At 44.6% G+C, this 19,046-nt stretch overlaps 2 protein-coding genes across 3 annotated transcripts; both read right to left on the bottom strand.

Annotated features, from left to right (window-relative positions):
* Nucleotides 1–1,003: 1,003 nt before the first annotated feature.
* Nucleotides 1,004–9,943, bottom strand: sesn2 (sestrin 2). 2 transcript variants are annotated; one of them, XM_079288672.1, is made up of 11 exons: nucleotides 9,170–9,943; nucleotides 8,021–8,086; nucleotides 7,290–7,478; nucleotides 4,800–4,982; nucleotides 3,566–3,793; nucleotides 3,237–3,369; nucleotides 3,033–3,148; nucleotides 2,825–2,908; nucleotides 1,933–2,039; nucleotides 1,710–1,854; nucleotides 1,004–1,597 (listed from the first exon to the last, which is right to left on the bottom strand). In XM_079288672.1, the coding sequence occupies exons 1-11, from the start codon at nucleotides 9,452–9,454 to the stop codon at nucleotides 1,511–1,513; spliced, it is 1,623 nt and encodes a 540-aa protein (XP_079144798.1). In that variant the 5' UTR covers nucleotides 9,455–9,943; the 3' UTR covers nucleotides 1,004–1,510. The 2 variants fall into 2 exon arrangements, with proteins under 2 accessions (XP_079144798.1, XP_079144799.1); XM_079288673.1 differs by lacking the exon at nucleotides 9,170–9,943 and adding an exon at nucleotides 8,699–8,933.
* A 2,279-nt stretch (nucleotides 9,944–12,222) lies between these two features.
* On the bottom strand, nucleotides 12,223–16,577 carry matn1 (matrilin 1; the record flags this gene model as incomplete). The annotated part of the gene is made up of 9 exons (XM_079288685.1): nucleotides 16,426–16,577; nucleotides 14,912–15,096; nucleotides 14,639–14,803; nucleotides 14,314–14,536; nucleotides 13,298–13,420; nucleotides 12,999–13,171; nucleotides 12,675–12,906; nucleotides 12,409–12,561; nucleotides 12,223–12,323 (listed from the first exon to the last, which is right to left on the bottom strand). The coding sequence occupies exons 1-9, from the start codon at nucleotides 16,511–16,513 to the stop codon at nucleotides 12,223–12,225; spliced, it is 1,443 nt and encodes a 480-aa protein (XP_079144811.1). The 5' UTR covers nucleotides 16,514–16,577.
* Nucleotides 16,578–19,046: the final 2,469 nt, after the last annotated feature.

Raw genomic sequence — 19,046 nt, 5'->3', positions numbered from 1 at the left:
GCGAGCTACTGCGTTGAGCAAGTGAAAAGACGTGAGCGCGCGCCGCGTCCGGAAGGTCTTTGGGAACGGACTTCAAGCGCGCAAAGAAGTCCACCCCAGAGGAACGCGCGCGTGATAGTAGACAGTTGAAAACCGATGTTGATATGAATGATATTACAAAAGACTCCTATGTGGGCTACCTTTTAGAAATGTGGACTACCAGCCTTTTTTTTTACCATATTAAAGAGGAATGCACCCCCAATAATTATTATTCTGTAAACTATCACACCGGAGATTCTAACATGAAATTATCTTTTACGATAATGTTGACACCCATCATCAAAAAATAAAAATAAAAAATAGTACGCCAGGCTACATTGATAAAGAAGGTTGAACAAGACTTTACTATTAACGTAAAAGTTGATGTTCTAGCTGTAAGCACTAACTTTAGGTTCCCTCAAACACCAAGCAAACCGACAGAGGCTGCTGCTGATGCAGTCTGGGCGTGTTTTCACTCTCAGGGCGAGACGCGACACGCGCACTCTGGTGTGAACTACAGGAAGACATAACGAAATGTGCGACATCCGCGTGCGTATAGTCCAAAAATGGGTGTTTACTCTTGTGCGCTTTACTGGCATGTTGCTTTTCTTCTCGTGCTATTAATACTACTTTCGATCAACACCAGGTCAGGCACATTCAGCTGTATATTGTCACACCATTACAGATCACATTAAAGAGTGACTTGGCAGAGTGAACTGTGGCGTCATTATACGCTTCTTCTAAGTCTATGTCGCCATCGTGTGGGGAATCATGGTAACTCCCGCTCCAACACATCCAGACGTTTGTGTTGAACTGTGTGTCTTGGATCATAAACACAAGAAATGTAAATCTCATAATAAAGTCTCTTTTACTACCCATTTAAATCAGAATTAAAAAATTAAAAAAAATCTGATGACGCAGTCCGATGGTTTTTGCCAGAACATGATGTCCAGACACAACACAGTGTTTACATTTTGACAAAGTATCTTTTTATTGTTTATAAAAATACAAGTTATTTGTTTTCATCTCAGCCTCTGCGTGCTACAAACAGAGAGGACTGAGGCCAGAGTAGTCCTGGTGAGGTGAACGGCTGGTATCTGTGGGCGACAGATTATTGGCCTGAACAGACACTTCAATCACGATGATTTAGTTATACCAGACCTTACTCCACCTGCATACCTTACTCGTAAGATATGTGTGCGTGTGTGTGTGTGGCGGAAACATGTGCAAGATATTCACAGCAACACTTGAGGCTCAATTGTGGGAAACAAAACCCGATTAATTTCAGTGCAAATAAGTAACAAGTTTTAAATATCAGATATCCCAGTCCCAAAGCAGCATCACAATATTAACACTGAAACTGGGGATATGCATAAACAACTATTCACTGTAGTGTGTGTGTGTGATTGTCTGTCCATGTTGTGTTCTGCATTGGGTTGTGGTACGTCACAGCTGGCTCAACATTTGCAAAAAACGTGTGTGAGTGAGTGCGTCATCTCATGTAGTGTGTGATGGCGCGTAAGGTATAAAGAAGGGCCGCTTGTAGCCGGGCTTCCATCACTATCAGGTTTGCATGAACCTGCAACACAAAAACAACAAAGAAATGACCTTCAGGTTACTAGATGATAGACTTTTAAGTCCCGTCTGCAATTGAAAATCTCATTCTCTAATGACATTGAACACGTTTGTACCTTTTCGGAGTGTCTGAAGTGTCTCCAGAATGCGTGGTAAACACGAGCCGTGGTCTGCTCGGGGTGACAGGCCATGGTCTTAACAAACACCTTCAGAGAGCGCTCCAACAGCACGTTCACGCTGCCGTAGTCATAATCGTCGTAGCTGCACAGGTACAATAACAAGTTACTGACGCAGCAGAGACAAAACTAACTTTCAAACTTGATTTCTAAGAGCACTGACCGTATCCCGTACAGACAGTGGATGTAGTTCCACAGAGCCTTTCTCAGAGTGTGAGTGTCCACGCCTTCATGCATGGCCATCCTGTGGTAGGTCATGTTGCTCACAACCTGCAAAGATGTAGTTAAATCTCAATATAATAAGCTAAATCAATCTGATAAATTCACGTGTATGCAGTTTCTATTAAATGCGGGAAAACCCTACTAAAAATAAGCGATCGACTCCTTTCCCATTGCCAGTGGACAAGTGTAGCCCGGATCAGTTTGCCTGTTGTAAGGCTCGTCTGGTCTGCACTGCTGTCTTACGTTGCGCATCGCCAGTAGATGTGGTAGAAACAGTGGGACAATGGTAAATGCAGTCAAAAAGGTTGATATTAGCTGTATTTAGTTACAATTAACCACATCGTTTGTCTGCCTGAATACATTTTTAAATCCAGTTCAATCCAGGTTGTGCACGCAGCCCCACTTTAAAGACGCACTGCGCAGTTTTGCCCAAAGTGCTCCGTCATTTTTTGAAGCGTCCTCGCCTGTAGCGATGCGTCTCTGTCGGATTCTCTGCCTTTCTGGGGGTTTTTTTCCTGGTGCGTTCGAGGTTACAAACTTGACAGAAAACAGTAGAAAGCAGCATGGATGCCAGGGAAAACGTTACATTGTTTGCTTACTACCCACTCATTTTGGAACAATGTTCAATGCTTGGATGTGGACAGACGAAATTTGTGGCGGAGATGAAAAAGAAAGCACCGTAAAATGAGCGTGTCCACCCTGGTGTAATAACTACAGCAGAGCCATTCGTCCGCGGAATGAACCGCCGATTGTAACCTTTACGACTAAACATAACATTTATCCAGTGGGAAAGGGGCTTTAGTGTACTTCTACAAGGTTAAAGGTGAGGGTACCTGGAATTTCTCATCCAGGAGCTGGCCCATGTCTGGCAGTAGTCTGTTGACCAGAGAGAAGCCGTGGTCCTCCCATGAGTAGTCCTGCACACATCACACACCAACATCAACAAACACGGGTCTCTGACGCTTAGCGCAAACAAAACTGTAAAAAGCCTGAATAAATAAATTGGGAATGTATGTAATGATCTCAACTGGAACACACTACCTGAGCTCTCATGGTGGGTGGCGACTGCTCTCCTTTGGGGGCAAAATCCTCGTATCTGAACTCTGGATCCTCCACCAGACGCAGCACCAGATCGGGTGGGGCTTCTCGCACAACCGCTAAAATAAATACGACAAAGAAGACAAAGTGAGTGAACTAACGTCAAACAATGTGAATGACGCATGGGATGAACACGCATGCATTTACTGGTTGGTATGCTCTCGCTCCTCTCCCTCTCAAAGCGAGTAACCATCTCCTCCTGTGTGCACTCTTCCTCCTGCTGCTGCAGCTCCACCATCCTCTGCATCAACACCTCCACCTCCATCGCTCCGTCACCCAGCTGGAGTAGATAGAGAGAGAGGAATTTACTGACTTCTTTGTTTTGTAACAGTAAATCAACAATATGTCATGCATCTTCAGCTGTTCCAAAACCGGCGCAACTGGTAAAACATCACTGGAATTTTGTTGACATTGTTCAGTGTCGACCGATCAGATCTGTGGTAAAAACAATTTAAAAAAAAGACTGCTTGACTCACCTCTTGCCTGCCATCCTCGTGAGCGGGGCTAAGAGGGCTGTGGGGGCTTCGGGGAAGGTGACTGGGGGATGGGAGTTGGAAAGTATAACCTCCGATGTGGTCGGGTTCAGGGTTCAAGCCGCATCCCCACCCAAAGGAGCAGAGTGAGTGAGCATGTGCCATCAGGATCACAGCGTGTATGAGTTCAGCCAGTGACCAGCGAGGCTCTGCTCTGGGACACACCAGCTCCTGCAAGGTAGAGGGGCAGGTGTTGGGTAAGTGAGGTGTTCTATCATGGCTTTGTTGGGTGGTATTGCCCGTTAGTTGGTTGGGGGCCTTCACTTTAATATCTCAACAATTATTGGGCATGAATTGTAATGATTTTGGTTGGCCGTAACTTATTATCAGGCACCATCTTTTCATTTCTATACCTGCAAAACAAAGGACATTCATGTCAGCCCCGGCTGCACTTTGTGTTTAGTGCTACAACTGTTGGCTACAGCTCACGTTGCCACAGTTTCACAAGCGTGACTGAGAGCTACTGCGAGAGACATGGTGGTGCAACATGGCGGACTCCGCTAAAGAAAGTGTCGGTATGAAGCTCCTCGAAACTAGTGGAGGACACCCGGGCAATTGGGTTATTTCCAATAGAGAGACAAGCGTTCGATTTACAATATATTTTAGATTTGTTGACATCGAGAGCATCGACTCTTCTTGTTAAGTTACGACCACCGAATACAGAGGAGGCTAAAATAAAATGAACACCTGACAATATAGTTTAATCACAAAACAGCAGAAAACCTCATGAAAACGCCACAAAAGGTGAATTACAATAGAATATATTATACTTATCTTGAGCGAGTAATTTCAGATACAGTCAGAAAGCTAATGAATCAATTCACTATAATATGATGACAAACAGTTTCATTGAATCAGTTTTAATGTTCCGTGTTGTTACCCTCAGGTCCCTGTTTTAAAGTGTCTAGCATGAGGGCCAAGAGATAAAAGCTTTCCCTCGTCTCTGCTACCATTCACACGTTAAAAGGGCATTAAACCGATTGCTCATTTGAAGAGATTGCTTTGATTATTTACTTTAAAAACTCCCACTGAACTGAACCACTCTGTAATCTATGTCCTGTTGTTTCTTGTCCTCCATCAGTGTCTAGGATTGTGTGTGTTTTGTATGAATCACGTCTGCAAAGTGTCCCTGTAAATAAAGAAACTGAACTTTTGAGGGCCTAAGTGGGTGTCTGACCTGGATGTGCTGCTGTGTGATGAGCCAGGGCCGGTGTGCCAGCAGCTTGTTGAGTGTTTGCAGGCTGCGGAGTTTGGTGGGAGCGTGCTCGAGGCCACTCAGCCAGCTCTCTTCCCCTCCAGCGTCGAGGAAGCCCGCGCTGTGCTGCTGCACCAGGTACGAGCAGTGATGTCGAGCTGCGGCCTGCGAAACATAAATCACCCCATCCGTTAAAAGCACAGCTTAAATCACTGCTCTGTGTATACCAGTGCCATAATGCATAAGAACTGCCCGTGCTCATCAATATGAAAAGGGCTCAGAGGTTAAAGCAACACAACTACATTTCGCCACATATAGATCATTTTGAGTCTAATGACATGGCCTTTCTGAAGCGAAAGGGCAGCTAACGTGACGAATATATGAGCGATGAGCGTCGTTAAATGTTTGTGAGGGGATCAGTCTTTGGCAGACCCTGTTAGTGGCTCACTAGGATACAGTAGCTGAAATAAAACCCTCAAGCAGGGAACGACCTGAATAAGATCATTTAACTCACCCCGGTTTTTAGATTGCGACAACAACAAAGAAAATATCTTGTTTCTTGACTTTTCGATTGCTTTCAAAATGTGCATTTTTGTGCAATAGTAGTATCTTGAAGGAAGGATAAGGGTTGGACATAATCATTATCGTCAGCGCTTGCTGCTACTGGAGGGTCGCAAAGCCGCTGCACACATTAACATTCTGCTATCGAAGCGAAAAAGAAAAACAAAAAACATTCGGACTTGTTTTTATTTCTTTAAACAAATCACAGTCGTCTTGGGGCTGCGCTAAGCACACGAAGCTGCAATGTTGCTCTTGCAAAATAGAAAGCACAGATAGCGGAATTGTATTAGCAGCAGCTGTTTCTACCCAGCTACGGCACTGTGAGAGGTTCTGTTGGAAGTGTAGTTCCATCACATGACTCAGTGTGAATGCTTCTGTTCACTGGTCACTACAGCTGAACTGACTGCAAGTGGGCTGCAGAGGAAACAGCATTACAGCAATATTAGTATAATAAAATCTATTCATAACTATATTAAGATAAAAGAATGAAACGATAAAAACTATTTGGCACACTTGACTTGGTCACAACAAGAGAAAATAATAGCTGCAGAGTCTTTCACATGACATTACTTTGAATGTTTAAGCTGTTATTCAAGCAATATCTCGCCTAAACATTACACGGATAGACTCACTGGACCTAATTACAGCTATTGTCATTGCCACCTCATTTCTCACAAAACGAAATGAATATAGATGCAAATAAATACAAGACTAACACATGGTCAGTACCACTAAAACGTCTCCTCATAGGCTTATGAATATAAAACTTTTTACGGTTATGTTTTAACCTGCCAGGTCACAGCTTGCAGGATTTAACTCGGTGCACCAGGATGGAAACTCTAACCGACAACAATACCATCTGCTTAAAGTAAAGGATAAGTTAACTGTGTACTAATATTACTTTGATATATTTGTATTTACCTAGTCCAATCGTGTTTGATTGTTCATGTATCGATCAAATGCTTTACTTTTAAGTAACAATAAGAATATACATACATACATACATACATATGCTGTGACGTGGGATCAAATATAAATTTAAAAAAACTAGCAGAGCAACTTTACAGAGCAATATACCAATCAATGAAACAATATGCAGTACATGCATCCCACTATGGACTCTATATTGTTTCATTTGTTGACCAACCCAGCTTAGTATCAATCCGTTACAAGCTTCATAGGGGAAAGAATGAGTACAACCTCATTGGGAGCTGATCGTGAAACCTTGTTCTGGCTTAATAGTCTTTCCACAGAACCCTCTTTTAATCGGACTATTACCTAATAACTTTGAGTAGACGCCATTAGGGAAACGTTTCTACACTAGATGTCTATCTGATAGTGCTGTAGCTAAATTTAAAGAAGCGATTCAATCTGCATTTAATTCAATAACCATGTCTCAATACAACAGAGGACTCCTGTGCTAACTTTTGTCCGTCACAGATCGATCACAATGTCGATACTGCTACAGCCTCACTGTGAACGACAATAGACTCCATTGCTCCTCTAAAAAAAAGATAATAAAACAGAGGACGTTTGCTCCATGGTATAACCCTCAAACCCGCAAATTAAAGCAAACATTGCAAAAACTTGAAAGGATATGGCGTTCCACCAATTTGGAAGAATCTCGGTTAGTCTGGCGAGAAAACATATAAGAAGGCCCTCCGTAATGCCAGAGCAGCTTATTACAAGACAAAATAAAGAACAACCACAGGTTTCTCTTCAGCACTTCAGCCACTGTGACAGAGAGTCACAGCTCTGTTGAGCCGTGTACTCTTATAGACCTCAATAGTCGTGTTGAATGTAAAGTTTTACCTTCAGGAGAGCACATGAGGCCCTCGCTGTGGTCACGGGCATTGATCTGAAAAGCTCCGATAGGTGTCACTAGTTAATCATATACTGTGGTTCTCTTACCATAACAGCGATGTAATGTCTCCAGTGACGGGGCAACGGGCCGTCCATCTCCAACAAAGCATGCTGGGTCCTCAGGAAGCAGCTGAGGTAGGCGGGGTGCATTGCCATCACCAATGTGATGTGGTCCACGCGGCCCACTGACAGGAAAGACTCGATGAGGATGTCCTGGTCCGGCACTTCTTTCAACATCTAAAGAGCAACAGCAACACAACTAAACTCACTTTATATTGTTACAATGCTTGAGGACACGTTGGTAAGGATTCACTTAAAAATGCTGGAAATAAAGAGCCTTTAAAAGCTGATGCAACATTTCCACTCTCCCCAGTGGAAAGCTTCCAGTAAGTCGCATATTAAATTAGATTTTTGAGTCATCAGCTTTTGCAACATGTGTGTGTTATTGCTTGTCTTGATGACAGGAAGCAACAGGTGTTGCGGCAGAATAGCTGGCTGCACGGCTGCACTGTTTATCACGATGCCAGCCTGAAACGAGCCCAGTTCAGTCTTTGGTTAAGACAGAGGCAAGCTCTGAGCCACCCTGAAACCAACTGGTGAAACTGCATCCCTTATCTAAATTGTTTGATCAATAAACATCACATGGCAAATAATAAATGGTGATCAACAATATACACTGCCCCAATCCTCATGGGATTTACTATTGGAAAGAAAACCGCAATTCTTTTCTTGAATAATGGGGTAAATAGATGTACTTTTAAAAAACAAGCCATACACACCTCTTTTGCAGGAATAAAGGCACTTGGGCCTGATGCCAGCGCCCGAGGTACTTCAACTCCTTGTTCCTAAGCAGGAAGACAGAGAGTTTGGGAAATAACACCGTGAAACAACATCTGATTTAATGTCGGATTAATCGGACAATTATCTTCTCGATAAATCTTTTGAGCGATCAAATGTCAGAAAATAATACAGAATGCTTGTTGGATATTGTCCTCAAAGTACTTGTTTTGTCTGATAAACAGTCCGAGACGTAAAGATATTGAGTTCACGATTACGCTTAGACAAAGAAAAGCAGCAAAGTTTCACAAGAAGCTGGAATGGAGTGGTTTAGGCTTTTCTGCTCCAAAAACAATAAATCAATCATCCAAGCAGTTGTTCTGTTGATCGACAAATCAATGAATTGTCTTAAACCGTATACATTAGTTCATCACAATTAAAAAATGTTTTGAGCAAACAACTAAAGGGTTAGATATTCTTCAACATCTTCAGAATACATGAATAATACAGATTTTACATATAAATGCATGTTACATGAAGATAAATGAGAAATCAGCTTTAACCCCCATGAACTTGACTAGACTTTACTTAGACTGCAGCAGCTGTTCTGTAACTGGAGAGCCCGTTTTATAACCTCGCAGCCCATAAAATCTGTAACCAAAGCCACGCATTCAACTCACAGACATCAACAGAAGGACGGCACAATAAAGTCTCCGCTCGTTATCGCCAACAGAGACGACACATACACCGAAAAAGCCTCCAACACCAGCTTTGACTTTATATTCCTAAATGTGCAGTGAGCTGTGGAGAGGCTCGAGGAGGGGGTGTGTCCGATGTGTTGTTCAGCTCAGGACAGCGGGAGGGGGCGTGTCCGGACAGAGAGGGGGCGTGTCCGGCCAGCTTGTTTGTGCTCACCACAGCGGAGTCTTGCGTCACCTCACACAGTTCAACGTCTGATGAAATATCAAGCAGTCTGATGGAAAGTGCTAATCAGCTGATAACTCTTGACTGATCATACCTTAACGTCATCGCGAACTGTTATTCAATCATCCACCTATTCTTGGAATTTCACGACAAGCAGCTAAAGCAATAACATTCGTGCTAAAAAGAAAAAATGCTAAGATACTACTAAATACTATCCCAACATTTACCTGTGCGGTTCGCAGCAGCTCGGTCGCTCTCCCCCGAACCTCCTGCAGTGGACACGACCGGGACACTCGAAGCAGATTTAAAAGTGTTTGTTTACTGATCAGCCGGTCCGATCCCAAACACGCCAGAACCCCCTGGCTGAGCTCCTCCAGAGACGCTGCTCGCTCGTCCTCGTCCTTGCTGCACAGCCGTGCTAAGCTTTTGACAGTCGGGCCAACGTCGGACTCTGACTCGTACCGGTGTCGACCGGAGTCTAGAGCCGGTGTGTTGTATCCGTTTCTCGCCATCTGTTGTTATTGGTCCCAAAACACCTCGAACGGATTCTTGACGCACCCGTGTTGAGCTCGTGCTAGCTAGTTTGACGCAAACGTTGGTGTTCTTTTAAATGCCCGGATGCTCGATAGTGTCTGTTGTCAGTTGACTGCGCAATCACCTGTTCCACCAATCATTAAAGCAAACTGACCTTCTTCAAAGCTGTCTCGCACACCAGAGACAGTTATCTGTGCTCATACCCCCGGTTACCGGGACCGTAGAGACGGTCTGCCCCGGTTAGCTCGCTCAGCTAGCCTAGCTGCTGTTAGCAGATGCTGCAGTCTGTAAACTCAATAACAGTTAACAATAAAGTTTAACGGTGGCTCGGTAATAAAAACAAAACACTGTGCGAGCCAGTGGTTCGTGTTTTGGACTGGACTCCCAGACTAGAGCGCAATGCAAAGTTTAAAATCAGCTTTCATGAAGCACCAAGAGACAATGACAGCCTTCGCTCGCTGGTTTCGTTCAGCTGCTCGGAGTTGAAGAGCTTTTTTCTCCTCTTATGCTGCGTCATTGTGACGTTGTGAAAACTTTTCTCACCAACAAACTGCACTTTAAGGTGAATAAATACTTCTCAATAAAAAAACAACCAATGTTTCAATTTCTGAACAATTCAACCTTCACTTACACTTCTAACATGTAATGTAAAATAATAAAAAATAAAACTTGTCAATTCACCTGTTTGCTTTCTAATAATTACTCATTTACATGACTGTAGCAACTATTGCCCATTAATCAATCTATTAATCAATTAAGTATGTAGTCTATAACATGTATGTATTATATGGACCCTGAGTCTGAAATAAAGTGTGATTGATTGATTGATGTCAACAAAGATGACGGATCAAAATCATCATACTTACCAGAGCCATAGATTTGCTGTTTGCTCCATTTTATAAAATGAAACTGTGAGAAGCAGTAAGTTTCCTGTTTACATTTTCTTGACAGGGAACCCCACAAATCCACCAGTATGGATCCTACTTTGTTTTGGTCCTGATCACTGTCATATGGGAATCATTTGAGTACTTCAGAAATACTTTATGCAGAATTACGATAAAGTTATGAGTGAAAAAGACTGCCGTTGCGTACATCTTACACTGTTCATTGAAACACCTGTCAAGCCCTTGTGGTCCTCTGAGCCCACATTTAGGGGCCATAAGAATATTCAATGTACTTTTTATTCATATTTAATTAACTAAAACTGTGTAAAAGTAAGAATTGCTTCATTTCTGTGTGTGCATACAATAGTTTCACAATTTATATTATGTACTTCCTGAATCACCTTTATTTAGGAAAATAAAAAAACATCAGACATATTTCTTATATTAATTTACCTGTATGTATAGTATATACCATGTGGGACATTGGATATGTGTGGGGCTAAGAGAAAGATGAGTGTGTCAGATAGAAACAGACAACCAAGTGAGGGTGATACGCTGCTCCGTACACTCAAAGCGGTTTGGGGAAATTCAACATTGTGGCAGCAACAAAGAAAAACCCTTCAGTGTATCGTCACCGTTTCCCTATGAGGGAAGACTTTTATTAACAAACACACAGGCTGGCTATGGAGCATGACCTTCGGAGCACACATAAAAGGCGTGGTCCCCATGGCAAACCGGCGCTTCGTGTCCCAGGAGACCCAAGGGTGGAGGAGATAACACTGAGAGAGGAGGAGGGGGCAGAGGTAACACAGAGAGAGGAGGAGGAAGCAGAGGTAACACAGAGAGAGGAGGAGGAAGCAGAGGTAACACAGAGAGAGGAGGAGGAAGCAGAGGTAACAGAGAGAGGAGGAGGAAGCAGAGGTAACACAGAGAGAGGAGGAGGAAGCAGAGGTAACACAGAGAGAGGAGAAGGAAGCAGAGGTAACACAGAGAGAGGAGGAGGAGGCAGAGGTAACACAGAGAGAGGAGGAGGAAGCAGAGGTAACACAGAGAGAGGAGAAGGAAGCAGAGGTAACACAGAGAGAGGAGGAGGAGGCAGAGGTAACACAGAGAGAGGAGGAAGCAGAGGTAACACAGAGAGAGGAGGAGGAAGCAGAGGTAACACAGAGAGAGGAGGAAGCAGAGGTAACACAGAGAGAGGAGGAGGAAGCAGAGGTAACACAGAGAGAGGAGGAAGCAGAGGTAACACAGAGAGAGGAGGAGGAAGCAGAGGTAACACAGAGAGAGGAGGAGGAAGCAGAGGTAACACAGAGAGAGGAGGAGGAAGCAGAGGTAACACAGAGAGAGGAGGAGGAAGCAGAGGTAACAGAGAGAGGAGGAGGAAGCAGAGGTAACACAGAGAGAGGAGGAGGAAGCAGAGGTAACACAGAGAGAGGAGGAAGAAGCAGAGGTAACACAGAGAGAGGAGGAGGAAGCAGAGGTAACACAGAGAGAGGAGGAGGAAGCAGAGGTAACACAGAGAGGAGGAGGAAGCAGAGGTAACACAGAGAGAGGAGGAGGGGGCAGAGGTGGTTTGGGAGAGCTCAGGATACAAGCAGAGGTCAGGGTTCACACTCACACGGGTTTCTCTTCAGTATTTTACAGGAAGTAAAAGGTGTTTGTGTGTGTGTTTGTGGGTGTGCGGATGTATAGGAAAGCGAGGGATGTGAGTCCTCAGACGATTTTGTTCTCCAGCAAGGCGATCCTCTTCGTCATACTGTCTAGTGAGATTTTGTCAAGGACATGCAACAATGAAGACAAAGACACCACATGTGATAACTACATTATAACCCTCCCTCCAAACATCCTATTCCAACACCGTTTCACCCATTGTAAAGGATATATTTTTTTGTCAGTGCCTGCAGGGCTTGTTCTACTTTCCTTTGGAACTTTACGAGGGAGTCACATTCACAAGGGTCCTCCTCTGTAGGAACAGAAAGCACAAGTTCAAGTTCTGGGTTATTGTACCAGTATGTAGTGAAATGACTTGTTTGTAGATCATGTGGGACCTTGACAGATGTTAATCTGCAGCTTCTTGGCGATCTGAGTCATGGCTTTGAAGTCAGCCGTGTAGAAGTAGTGCTCTCCAGTCGGCTCAGAGGCGATCTCTTTCAGCTCATTCTCCACTGCGTTGCCCACTCCAACAGCGTACATCTTGAAACCTGCAACATAAACACAGACAGGTTTCCCCTCATCTGACTGGTAAAAGTAGGGTTTGTATTGGATCTACTTACACTACACCCATGCATTAAGAGATCCATCCTCTCCCTCTCACCGTGCTCCTTGGCCTTCTTGGCGGCTTCTCCGATGTAGTCCTGGCTGCGTCCGTCAGTGAAGACGATGCCCACCTTGGCGACTCCAGGCCGGGCGCCCTGACCGGCGCTGAAGCTGTTGTCTGTCAGATAGCGGAGAGCCTGGCCCGTCATGGTTCCCCTCTCCATGTAGGCCATCTTCTTCACAGCTTCCTTCAGGTCCTTCTTGTTGTTGTAGCGGCCCAGGGGGAACTCCTGCAGGAGGGAGACGGAAACATGACGTTGACGCGTACGAGAGGGAGGTTGAATATTAGGTGGACACTGAAATGGCAAACACAGACACGTGCCTGTCGGACTGAGCTGGAGTACTGGACCAGTCCAACGTGAGCCTTGCTGTCGGAAACATCCAGTTTGTCCACGATCTGGTTGATCCACTTCTTGACCAGCTCAAAGTTCTCTGGACGCACGCTCTTAGAGCCATCGATCAGGAACACCACATCTGTCGCCGCGTTGCTGCAAGCTGGTGATGTCAGACACACAACAGGGCATGTTACTCTGGTAGCACAATTGCTGCGCTTGGACAAATACCTTCACACACACACACACACACGTGCACACACACACACACACGCAAACACACACTCACCACTGCAGCTGCGACCATTGTCCATGAGGGTAAAGCCATCTTTGCAGGCACACTTGTATGATCCGGGGGAGCTGATGCATACCTGCTCACAGTCATGATCCCCAGTGGCACACAGGTCCGACACTGTGTGTGTGTGCGTGCAGAACACACACGTACACACAGTAGAATGTATGTTGAGGCACACACACACACACAGAGGAGGAGGGGGGGGGGGGGGGGGGGTTAGGAGGAGAGAATGAAACTATGTCAGTTTGAAAACGGGAAGAATCTAGCTTTGATTTTTAATGATCCACTGTGACCTGCAGCCAGCCGTTTTGAACATGTGTGGACGCAGCATGAATCCAGTGGATCCTTAAAACAAACAGGTGGAGAAGATTGGAGTAGCCTCAAATAAACAAGATCCGTTTTCTCTGTTTCTAAATGCGAGGCACAGGCTCGTCCAACAACAGTCCAACACTGAGGTCGTGCAGCGCTGCCCTTGGATGAAACATCTGCAGCGAGACTGGCTGCTGCGTCGTGAGTGGCAGGCAGCGGGCACAACTGCCGCAGACTGGGAGAGCCAAGGGGGCGTCAATAATTAGAGGTTTAACGATTGTCACTAATGGATCGGTAATTACACAGAGATCAGTCTCGCCTCTCGGTTATGCGAGTGTTGACTGAAGAACAGGAGCGCATTTCGTTCCTAAAGGTTGTTCCTGCCCTGCATGCCCTCGTGCAGTGGGAGTATTTCATGAGTTTGAACGGTCTTGTTGAGGGAGAGCAGAGCAGCAACATGTAGGAATGAAAAGATGACAGTCCTGACATCTTACCCTCAGTATAGGGCGGCAGCTCTCTCCACAGTGATGAAGGATAATGATGATGACCCGCCCTGACAGGGATTCTTCTCAACCATCTTTTCCTGTTTCCATCGCTACAGACTAATCTCAGTTTTCTGCACCTGTCCCTCTAACTTTAACAATAAGGCCCTCATCCTTCCTTCTTCTTCTCCCGCTTCCTCTTCCTCCGCCCCATCTTACCACAGAAGGCCTCCTGGAACTTCTTGGTGAGCTTCTCGATGACGCTGTAGCTCTCCACGTAGTCCACGTGGTCATCCAGAGGATCACTGGCCATCTGCTTCAGGGTGCTCATGTCCACACGTCCCACGCCGATGGCAAAAATCTCAATACCGGCATCCCGTGCACGCTGGGCCACATCCTTCACGCTGTCCTGGGGACGCCCGTCTGTCACAATAATGGCAACCTGCGAAGGACGAGGAGCGAAATAAGATTTAAAAAAAGACGATCACAATGATGGGTTATATGTTGAGTTGCGCGTGTAAATGCGTGTAAATGCGTGTCTGACCTTGCTGATATCAGGAGATTTGACGCGAGCGCCCTCGGCCTCACTGAAGGCCACATTCATGGCAAACTGGATGGACAGACCAGTCATTGTTCCAGTGGACAGGGGCTCGATCTTAGTCACAGCCTTAATCAGCCCGGCTTTGGTGCGGTGCGTCTTCAGCGACACCTACAGTTGCGTAATAATAACAAGGTCAGCAATATGAAATACTTTGACGAATGAATAAAAGCTGTCCAGTGCTAGCGAAGGCTAGCGAAGGCTAGCGGAGCTCCGTACCTCGTTCTTGACGCGGCTGGCATAGTTGACGACTCCCACGCGGGTGGCGTTGGGTCCAACATCCAGCCCCTCGATGACCTTAGCCAGGAACACCTTGACCTGCTCAAACTCTGAAGGCCGAACGCTCCGACTGCTGTCGACGATGAACACGATGTCTGTGGGACGGGTTTTGCACAAACCTGCCGCTACACATGAAGACAGGAGGACAGAAAAAAGAAGATTATTGTGGATTCTTCTAATAATAGTTTTCATAACACTTGTACATCCACATGATGGTTCAGAAATGTAGATGGATAAAAGAAAAAGGAAATTGATGAAGAAGTGAGAAAAGGGGGGTGGGAGGACCATGGGGAGAATGGAGGTATTGAGGGGAGAAGGGAGGGTCAATGGGACAGGATGCAGGGAGGCAACAGGGGTGGAGGAAGACGAGGGTGGAGGAGAGAGGCGGAGAAAAGAGAGGTAAAAAAAAAGATGAAGGACAGAGAAAGATCAAATGGGCCTGCTTTAAAAATATGTTTTTTAAACTCTTAGATAATAATATGAATAAAAATGAATAATTATTAAATAGAATTATTAGATTAAAAACTGAACAAAATCAGCAAGAAAGTGAGATGTGACTGGAAGCTCAGAGAAAGTGACTCTTTGAGTTAAGATTTTCATTATATTAACGTTTTTGCTGAAAAAGCTTTAACTTGTTCAGCTGCAAACACCCGATGGAGCTGCCTAATGAGTGTGAAAGACAGAGAACTGTTTTGTGATAATGTAGTCATAATAATAACAATAAAACAGGGAGGATGTGTTTCAGTGAGGGTCCAGGCTTTATTAAGGCCTCGTTAAATGAATCGCTAAAACATCCAGTGTCCGTTTAACATTACTGATCTCCCTTCTCACCCTTCACCTCTCTCCCTCCCTTCAGTTTTTTCTCCCACCAACTTTTACATCACACACACACACACACACACACACACAGCGTACCAACTACCAAACTCCATCCTGAAACAGTCATCTAAACACCGGCAACAACACAAAAGACACTTTAATATAATGTAAAATGTTGTCTTCAACACTGGCTGTCTAATCACTTCAAATCAATAAATACCCAAAGACACTGAAAGTTAATTATATTCTTTTGTAATTATACTGACTAAATTCATTTTAAAACACAAAAACATTTATTAAATCCTTAACTTTTTCCATTACTCTCCTTCAATTCTGTTACCTCTGTGAATGTATTCCACTCTACAGCAAAGCAACTGGTTAACACACATCACACCGTCCCTGGATTTATGGACAAGAATGAACTTAGAGGGATATTCTTCCAAAATGCTGTTACCTCTGTATTTACGTCGCACTTATTCATCTTATGTCAATTCTGTGAGTCACTTTCCACTGGAGATATATTTGAGGACAAAGAGTGAAAAGAGTATTAGATGTCAGGTATCTCACCATCAAAGACTCTGAGTCCTCAACTGGCATTAGAAACAACTTTTAGGGTTAAAGGTCATCATTCTTACCCATGGCGGCGGCCGTGCGGAGGTCCACGGTGGCCTGAGCCCCCATGAGGCCGAGCAGCAGCAGGAAAAACGACGGGGTAGGCGTCATGGTGACAGCGACAGAGGGGGTCCGAGGGTGTCCAGAGACAGTCCGAGAGTGAGAAGCCAGAAAGGAGACGGAGCAGGGCGAAGGGAGTTCCAGCAGAGAGGATGGCCACAAAGTGAGACTGAGTGACTCTGAGCTGCAGGTTATCAATGCAAGTGCTTCACACACTCAGCCCACAGACCGCCAGCCCCCCCCCCCCCTCTCCATAGTGGCAGTGTGTGTATGTATGTGTGTGTGTGTGTGTGTGCGCGCGCGGGTAAGAGAGGGAAATACCTGCTCTGGGAGGACCTAAAAAGGCGGGCAAGGAAAGACAAACACACCTTGATATGGCTATGATGAACAGGTTGTGTGTGAGAGAGAGAGAGTAGTAGAATCTGTGTTGTATGCATGCTCGAGTACCTGAGCGTATACAGTATGTGTGTGTGTGTGTGTGTGTGTGTGTGGCTGGGGGTTACAGGAGCGGCTGGGGTTTGGTGCAAAGTGCGCGCCAACGCAGCCCCAGGTTTGATTTGGCCAAAGCTCAAATAAACACCAACATGAATTCCTCTTTTCTCCCCGCGTTCCCTCGTATAGCAAACACACATTTATGGTGCGGAAGTGAAGGAGAGCCACCGGACACAGCCCGCAGTGTTCCCGCTGCTCTGCACGTTGGGAGGTGTGTGTGTGTGTGTGTGTGTGTGTGTGCATTTTGTTTTTGCATAAGCATGCATTTCTGTATAACCTGAAGTATACAAGCCGATTCATGGATTCCTAAGTTCAGCTCAGTCCAGCTCCTGAATCATTCATAACATTTTGGTGTTTTTCTATCACTTGTCTGGTCTCATCCATCTTTTCTCCCATCCTCCCTCTTCTGCATTTTTGTGGATTTTGAAAGCCTTGACTTTCATAAATATTTCAGATCAAATTTAGCTTCAAACCGCACAATAAACATAAAAATAGAAGGTCAAGATTTCCTGATTCCAAACAGATCAAATCAAATGTTTCCCCCGACTCTTCTTCCTGCCCCCCCCCCCATTACTCTCCTCTCCTCTGTCAGGTAGGCGAAAACACACCTTCATCAATACGTGCATACACATCCTTAATCTCTCTATAGACTCCACATACACACAAAACAGAGAGCCCTCTTTTCCCTCCAACATCCCGCTCCACCCGACCCAACCCTGCATTCCTCTGCACCTCCCTTTCCTCCTACTCCTCCACACACACACACACACACACAAGACCTGAACAAGCCGCAATTGAGGGAGTTAGTCTGGGAGGGAAAGAGAAGTCGGGGCTCAGGCTGTACAGTAACGGGCCAGACAGCTTTCCTACTGAACAAGCTGTAAAATCAAGAGTGTGTGTGTGTGTGTGTGTGTAGGTGTGTGTGTGTGTGTGTGTGGATGGTGATCGGTTGGAGATGAAGAACCACAGAGAAGACGCCACAGACGCACACCTACTCATGTTCATGCAAACACACAAATGTATACATGGTTGTATGAACACAAACACACGCACACACACACACACACACACACACACACACACACACACACACACACACACACACACACACACACACACACACACACACACACACACACACACACACACACACACACACACACACACACACACACACACAGGTTATGTAACCCTCGGCTGCTGATGATTATAATGTTAGAAGGTCAGTTCTAATTTAGAAGTAGGGCTGCTCACTGAAGAGTTCTTACATTATGATGTTTCAATGACTCATTTAGTCCATCGTATGTCAGAAAATATTATTAGGATTACTTTTTATAATTTGTTAAACAAGAAATCTTGAAATGTCCTGTTTTGTCTGACCAACAGTGTGAAGATAGTTGCTTTACAATAATGTCAAGCATTACATGTACACTTGAATTAGGAAACGTTAGACCTTCAATGACTCTGATGAAATGTATCTGAAACAATCATCAGACCGTTAATCGCCATTAACTGTGAAAGATACTTTAAGCAAAAATGCACTGGTTCCAGCTTCTCAGATGTTTCTTAGTTTTATATGATGATGAAATTAAAGTGAACGTGTTCAGACTGTTTGAAGATCATCACTTAATTCACAATTTAAATTACAACGGGACTTCTTTTTTTTACCATTTTAAAGAACGATTAATCAATTAATGGAGAAAATAATTGGCTTATTAATCAATCATTTAAAAAAAGCCTGAAATGCAGCCCTAGATTCATCGATTCTCAAAATTGTTGTAGACTATTCAACAACAATAATTTGTCATCATTTGCAGAACCAATACAACGGTTTGACGTTCAATCTCACAAATAACTTCAGCAAATGTACTAGAACCCCAGAAGCAGTTATTTCCTCCTTATCCAAATCCTTCTCTGGAGCAAACCAGAAATCAGACATAAAAACAAAACATATTTGCTGTTTTAATGAAAAAGGAAAAAGTTCCTGTAAGACGTGTTTTACTGCCAACAGCCAAAGCACCGCGGGGAGCTCAATTTAGAGGATATTTATCACAATAGCACTGCCAGACCGAGAGTGTAAATGGGCACAAGT

The sequence above is a fragment of the Melanostigma gelatinosum genome (assembly GCF_949748355.1).
Source record: "Melanostigma gelatinosum genome assembly, chromosome: 17".
Classification (NCBI taxonomy): domain Eukaryota; kingdom Metazoa; phylum Chordata; class Actinopteri; order Perciformes; family Zoarcidae; genus Melanostigma; species Melanostigma gelatinosum.
This window is presented reverse-complemented; position numbering and strand designations above follow the sequence as displayed.